The sequence below is a fragment of the Mesitornis unicolor genome, unplaced genomic scaffold (genome assembly GCF_000695765.1).
Source record: "Mesitornis unicolor isolate BGI_N332 unplaced genomic scaffold, ASM69576v1 scaffold45637, whole genome shotgun sequence".
Taxonomy (NCBI): domain Eukaryota; kingdom Metazoa; phylum Chordata; class Aves; order Mesitornithiformes; family Mesitornithidae; genus Mesitornis; species Mesitornis unicolor.
The window spans coordinates 2,674-8,984 of record NW_010199261.1 but is presented as its reverse complement, the minus strand read 5'-3'; the positions used below and the strand labels follow the sequence as shown (position 1 = coordinate 8,984).

General features: G+C 59.4%; 1 protein-coding gene across 1 annotated transcript in view; it reads right to left on the bottom strand.

Annotated features, from left to right (window-relative positions):
• Nucleotides 1-536: 536 nt before the first annotated feature.
• Nucleotides 537-6,311, bottom strand: part of EIF4G1 (eukaryotic translation initiation factor 4 gamma, 1) — a gene marked incomplete at its 5' end in the record, with an annotated part of 8,445 nt that continues 2,670 nt past the window's right edge. Inside the window, 19 exon segments of the mRNA XM_010189397.1 lie at nucleotides 537-718; nucleotides 831-978; nucleotides 980-1,126; nucleotides 1,209-1,343; nucleotides 1,468-1,566; nucleotides 1,777-1,858; nucleotides 1,950-2,075; nucleotides 2,230-2,402; nucleotides 2,568-2,683; nucleotides 2,776-3,032; nucleotides 3,673-3,775; nucleotides 3,882-3,984; nucleotides 4,080-4,180; nucleotides 4,287-4,440; nucleotides 4,840-4,944; nucleotides 5,031-5,267; nucleotides 5,362-5,508; nucleotides 5,751-5,948; nucleotides 6,023-6,196. Coding sequence (XP_010187699.1) covers nucleotides 537-718; nucleotides 831-978; nucleotides 980-1,126; nucleotides 1,209-1,343; nucleotides 1,468-1,566; nucleotides 1,777-1,858; nucleotides 1,950-2,075; nucleotides 2,230-2,402; nucleotides 2,568-2,683; nucleotides 2,776-3,032; nucleotides 3,673-3,775; nucleotides 3,882-3,984; nucleotides 4,080-4,180; nucleotides 4,287-4,440; nucleotides 4,840-4,944; nucleotides 5,031-5,267; nucleotides 5,362-5,508; nucleotides 5,751-5,948; nucleotides 6,023-6,196 — 2,787 coding nt within the window.

The following is a 6,311-nucleotide window of genomic DNA, read 5'->3' as shown; positions in this document are numbered from 1 at the left end:
GGTGGGGCCAGGCAGTGATGGGGGAATACAGAGAGGACAGGGGAGGGGGAGAAATCACGCTCCTGTCCCCAAACCAAATTTAATAAGTTTATATATATATAATCTCTCTATATTTCAGCAAGAAGTGGGGAGGAGGAAGAGGAAGGAGAGGAGGGGAGAAACATGTCCCCATCCCGTCCCCCCTCCCCATGACATAAGTCCAGGGGTGCTCTGCCCCACTCCTGGAGACCCGGTGTGCCTGTGCTGGGAGCGGGGAGAGGGGGGGCCCTCAGGGGACCCACCGTGACAGCCGCCTCCGTCAGCATCCATTTATTATCATCGTGACAAACTAGTACAGGCCTCGCTAACAGAACCGGGACAGGGGGAGGAGGGAGAGGAGAAGAACCGAAAAGAGAGAGGAGGGGCTGTGGGGGCACAGCGGGTCCCTCAGCCCCGGCATCAGCAAGTCCAGGGGGGCTGGGGGTGTAGTTGCTCCTCAGGGGGCCCTGTTCTCTCTCTCCCTCCTTCCTCCTCCTCTTCCTCCTCCTCACAGATGCTCAGTTGTTGTCCGACTCATCCTCAGCTTCCCGGAGCCAGGTGAAAAAGGCCGTCACCGATTTGAGAGCCACCCCTTTGCCCTGCTGCTCGGCCGGGTCCTTGCTGGACTCCCACTTGTAGAAAGCCTCCTCCTTGATGACATCCTCATCGTACAGGGCGTCAAAGAACATCCGGAGCAGGTCTGGAGAGGGGACAAAGGGGGCTCCTGCCATTCCCCAGCCACCAGCAACCCTGCTGGGGTGGGGACACGTCTGCCACCCACCCTCCACAGCCCACCCGTCCCCAAGACTCACTGGGAGGCTGGTCCAACTTCACCACCAAGGCCTGCAGGGCGTAGAGGGCCTGGAGCTCCTTCTGTTCGTCCTGCAGGTACTTCTGCAGCAGCTTGGCTTGGTTGCGGATCACCAGAGCGTCCACACGGTAGGGGTTCTCGACTGTTGGGAGATGGGGTGTGAGAAAGGAGGTAGTGTGGGCAAGGGGACACCCCCATCTCACTGTGGTACTCACAGACGATGGCCGAGTGGCACACGGATGTCATCAGGGTCCTGATAAATGTGTTGGACGAGACCTGCTGCTCACTCAAGTTGGCCTGGAGAAGAGGGGGGCTGTGAGGGGGAGGGGGAGCAGGGAAGGAGCCCCCAGACCTGTGGGTGCTGCACCCACACCCTCACCTCGATCCAGTCGTATATTCTTTGGTTGTTTGGGTTCTCCTTCAGCAGTTTGTCCATTTGCTTGCACAGCTCCTCTGAGGTCAGCTCCTTGCGGCTTGGTGTGTCCGAGCTGTCTCCCATCGTATACTCCAATTTCTGGGGGAGCAGGAAGAGACGGAGCTGTTAAAAGCAGCACAAAGGAACCCCATGCTCCCAGCAAGACTCCCCCAAGGGATGTCCTATGGCCCATCTCTGCCCCACACCGTGGACAAGTTCCCACCTGCTCCGTGACAAATTTGTTGACATCTTGGTCTTCGGGCAGGAATTCCTTCCAGCTCAGGCCCCCGTCCCGCCACAGCTTGCCTGCAGTCTTCTGGCTCTGCAGGACAGACAGACAGCACTCAGCAGCCCATGGTGGACACTGTGGCTTGGCCATGCCATTCCCATGACCCAGACATGCCAAGAGATGCCCTCTGCCATCCCCTCTGGTGGCACAGTGGTTCAATCCCCAAATGCCAACCTGCCTCCACAAACACGCTGCTATTCCCAGAGGCAGTGGCCAGCATCTATGTGAGCTCCGTGCACTTACCATGCCCTTGCACAACAAGCCCAGCACCTCAACCAGCAGCGTGGGGGCCTTCCCAATGGGCACCAGGGGCTTTGTTATCTCCCTGCAGGACACAAGGGGACTCGGTTGAGGTACGTGTCCCCAGGAGCCTCCCAGGACCCCACGGCATCCCCATAAAGGTGGATGGCCCTCACCTGAATAGCTCCTCCATGGGGATGCCTTCCTCTTGCAGGATGGGAGTGATGAGCTCGGCCAGGTACAGCCAGATGTGAGGGATGTCAATCTCCATGTCCTCCGCAATCTCCAGGATCACCTGCAGCCTGTGGGGCAGAACAGAACCATTGGGATCAGCAGCCCCCACGCCCTCAGCCAGGAGGGACCTCAGGAGGTCTCAGTGATGAGCCCTGCTCAAGGCAGGGCCGAATTCAAAGCCAAACAAATGCCAGCTGAGGTCAGGCTGCCCCAGTCCCTCACCCTTTGTAGTACTGCTCCTTGGAGAGCGTGCCTGCTTTCACCAGCTGACACAGCAGGACACCCATGTGCTCCCGGGAGATGGTGCTCCTCTCCAGCGTGGACTCAATGCCGTTCTGCACGAAGATGTAGAGCGAGGAGGGGCTGCCCAGCTCCTGCACACACTGCAGGGCCTCCTGCAGGGAAAAATGGGGGTCAGTACTGCCCCACAGCCAGCCATGGCTTCCCCCTTCCTCATCCAGACACTGCTGGTGCTCTGCCTAACAGCACTACCACCAGGGGAAGGCGATGTGTGCTACGGGGGCCATACGGTGCTGTGCCTGGCCACTCCCTCCTCTCACCTTCATGTCATTGATGTGCAGGTATTCCTCTATGATCGCCTTGGATTTCTTCTCCAGCTCCTCTTCCGACAGCACAGGCTTGGCAGATGCTGCAGGAGGTGCTGGCTCTTGCTTAACTGCGAGGAAGAGAGGGAGGATCAGACACCACCTGGGACAGGCAGGGCCCCAGCCCGCAGCCAGCCCCCAGGACACCACCCCCCAAGCTCACGGGTCTCTCGGCTCCGGTCCCGTTCCTCCGTCAGGCTAGCAGCCTTGCGTACGGCCTCGGGGCCACCCTGCTTTTCCCGTTCTCGGCTCCTGTCCTCTGTCTCTTTGCTGAAGCTCCTCTTGGTGAGGGCAGACCTGTTCCTGTCTGCCCGCTCCCCCCGGTCAGGACGCTCCAGGCGGTCGCTGCCCTTCTCCGAACGCGACTCCCGGTCCCCTTTGTCCCCAGCCTTCTCCGACCTGTCGCGGCTGGAGCTGCTCCTGGGTGGGAGGACAACAGACATGGTGTGAAGAGCCCGTCACCATGCTCCCTGACCTCAAAACGTAGGGCTCTGCAAGGCAACACTGTCCCGCTCCTATCCCAGCCTTTTCCAGGGCCTCTTCTAGCACTTGACCACTCTGAGGGGAAGATGCTTTTCCCTGTTTCTCCCTTGCTCCAACTCAAGCCCTTGGCCTTTCGCTGTGTCCCTTGGCATGGCTGAGCAGAGCCTGACCCATCCCATGCACATATTCCCCCTGCTACAGCCTGTGGTGAGATCCCTCTTGGTTTTCCTCTACTCCCAAATAAACCTAATTCCCATTCTCCTTGAGGACCCTACACTCCAGCTCCACGGGGCTCACTACAGCCCATCAATGTGTCCTGAGGCCTGCAGATTGGACCTAGCACCCAGGAGTGGCGTCCCAGGTGACAAACAGCCCAGGATGGGGTCAGCCTTCTTTGCCACAAGGACTCTGAGCCCCACCAAGGCCCCATCTGGCCACAGAGATGGAGCCCAGACACCAGGCTCTGTATTTGCCAACCATCACCAGACTGGGGAGGTGGGGGGGGAGGGGGATGTGCATGTGCATATCCTCCCTGGAGCGCAGACCAACCCCCCTGCACACCACAGCAGCCCCTCACCTCTGCACCACACGGCGAGACTCGGGGCTCTCGGCAGGGGTTGACTGCTGGAGCGCTGAGAAGCGGTTCAAGGTGCTTGTGGCTGGTCGCCCTGAATCAGATGCTGGGCGTGAAAAGAGGGGAGTCTCAGAGTTCGGCACCTCCCCAGTGCAAGAATGACCAGGGGAAGGATCCCCCCCCACCCACCTCATCAGCCCCACACTGCCTACCCGGATCTGCAGGCTTCGCGCCAGAGCCTCCGCTGCTGCCTTTGCCCCAGCTCAGCCGCCCGCCCGGCGCAAAGAGTTGGTTGTTGGTGTCGATGGATCCAGGCTGCGGGCAGAGAGACAGAGTCAGCTCTGAGCCTCACACTGAGGTAGGATTTGGGCCAGCTGGCTCAGCTGCCCACCCTGCACCCCCAGGCTCACTTTGGTGATCTTTGTTAGCCGGCTGGTGTCGATGGGCCGATTGCCCTTGCTGATGGGGACCGTGTTCCAGCCGTCATCTGCGACCAGGCTCCCACGGCCACCTGGGCACAAGGGAGACAGATGTAAGGCAGAGCCCAGCCTCGAGCAGTGCCCAGCAGGAACAACACAGCACCGGCATCCTCAGTGTCCCCAAGCCCGGGCACTCACTGCTGGCAGATGGCCCTGGGGGTCCTCTCCTCTTGTCCTTGGACATGAGCTGCTGCACTTTGATGTGTTCCCGATGCTCCTCCATCTCTGCTTCCTTGTGGATCTGGTCGATGGTTTTGGGGCCCTGGTCTCCTCGCCGCGGCACCCAGCTATTCTGCATAGGGCAAGAGAGCAGGTATGGGGACGCTGAGCTGGCTGGAGAATGGAGGCAGAAACTTTCCCCCTTCCCAGCCATCCCACCCTCAAAGCCTCAGGCCACTCTTCCACCTCAGTCAGTGCAACTCCCTGCATGCTGTGGCAGCTTTTGGCACAGAAGGGCTCAGTATCATGAGCCCCCCTGCATTAAACAGCCGCCAGTTACTGTGTGCCCACTACCACTACCATGCTACCCAAGGGCTGGGGGCTAGCATGGCGTCTCTGGGGCTGGTCACAGCTCACATACCCACCTCTCCCTCCCCTTCCAGGGATGCGTGGCCTGCGGGCACTCAGGCAGGTCAGCAGCTCCACAGGACCAAGCACAGACAGAGGACAGTCCCCAGGCCACATGCCTTACCCGTCTGAGGTCAATCACATCCTGCAGCATGAATCGGATTCGGGATGATGTCTTCTTCTCTTTGATGATCTTCTCCATTTGATTGAAGTACTGGTCCATCCTGGGCTATAGAGAGACACAGTCATGGTCACATCCCTTCCAAAGGCAATGGCAGGGCAGGGCAAGGCAGGGCAGGGCAGTGCAAGGGGTACCTTGGCCTTCTCAAAGTCCAAGTCCTTGCCAATGGTGGTAAGCAGGCGGCAAAGGCACTCAAGAGACTCCTCATCGTGGTTTTTGAGCAGCTTCACCACACAGTCATGCATGATGGCCTCTGTCAACATCTTCAGTTTGAAGAGCTCTCCGATGAACTTGATGTTTCCCAGGGACCGTCGTCGGGCCTTGTCCCGTGCCTCCTCCAGCTCATCCTTCATGCGTGCCTTTTCCTCAGGCTGCAGGGAGGGCAGAGCACGGCAGCTCAGAGACCAGAGTCCCCCCCAGGATGCCCACACCAGCCCTCAGCCACAGCCTCCCACCCCAACTCACAGCACTGGCATCGTCCATCTCCTTCTGCCGCTTCTCGAAGATCTCATCGTCATCCTTATCCTTCTCAAACTCCTTCTGGCAGCGGTTGAGCAGCAGCTTGCGGAAGTTCACAGTCACCGTGGGCTTGTCTGTCGTGGGCACTTTGAGCTGCAGGGAAAGGTACAACCCAGGCAAGGAGCATGAGTCACGTCTCCTCCAAAAGCTGGCCAGCTAAGGCGCGGGCTCAAACCAGGGAAAAGTCACCCTATGATGGGCACTTGTGATGCCCTGTTAAGGGCTCTGGACTTGGTCCTCTGTCCATACACCCATTTCCCCACTCCTCTTAGAGTAGCTCGGCTAAGGCCCCCAAACCCCTGTAGCTCGGTGGGAGATCCCCAGCTCCTGCTTACCCCCATAAGGCAACGGCACATGTTAGCATAGGCAACAGAGAAGTTTGGCTCCGAGATGGCCTTCTCGAAGACGAGGTCAATGACACCCTTGAGCCGCTCCTCCGTGTCGATGGACAACTCCATCACCTGCTTCATCAGCTGCTGGAACATCTGGGGTGTCAGCTTGTTGAGGATGCTGCGGACACGGCGGAGCAGTTCCTACGAAGACAGCAGGGTCAGCAAGAGCCAGGTACATCCCCGTCTGCCCTCCCACCGCCCGCCCCAGCTCCCACCTGTGTCTTGATGTTCTCCGGATCCTCCTCCTCAGAGGCACGCTTGCTGCTGGGTTTCCAGGCCTTCTCAGCCTTGTTCAGCTTGACATCCTCATTGAGGGTCACAGTGGCAATGATTTTGCGAGGTTCCTTCCTCTGGTTCTGCTGAGAGCGGCGGGGACCCAACCCTGAGGGCTGAGATGAGGAGAAGAAAACTCAGCTCTTTGCTCTGGGACCAGAGGGGCTGACTCCAGGGGCATCCCCATCCGCCTGCTCAGATCCTCAGCTCCATCAGAGACATCAGTGGCCC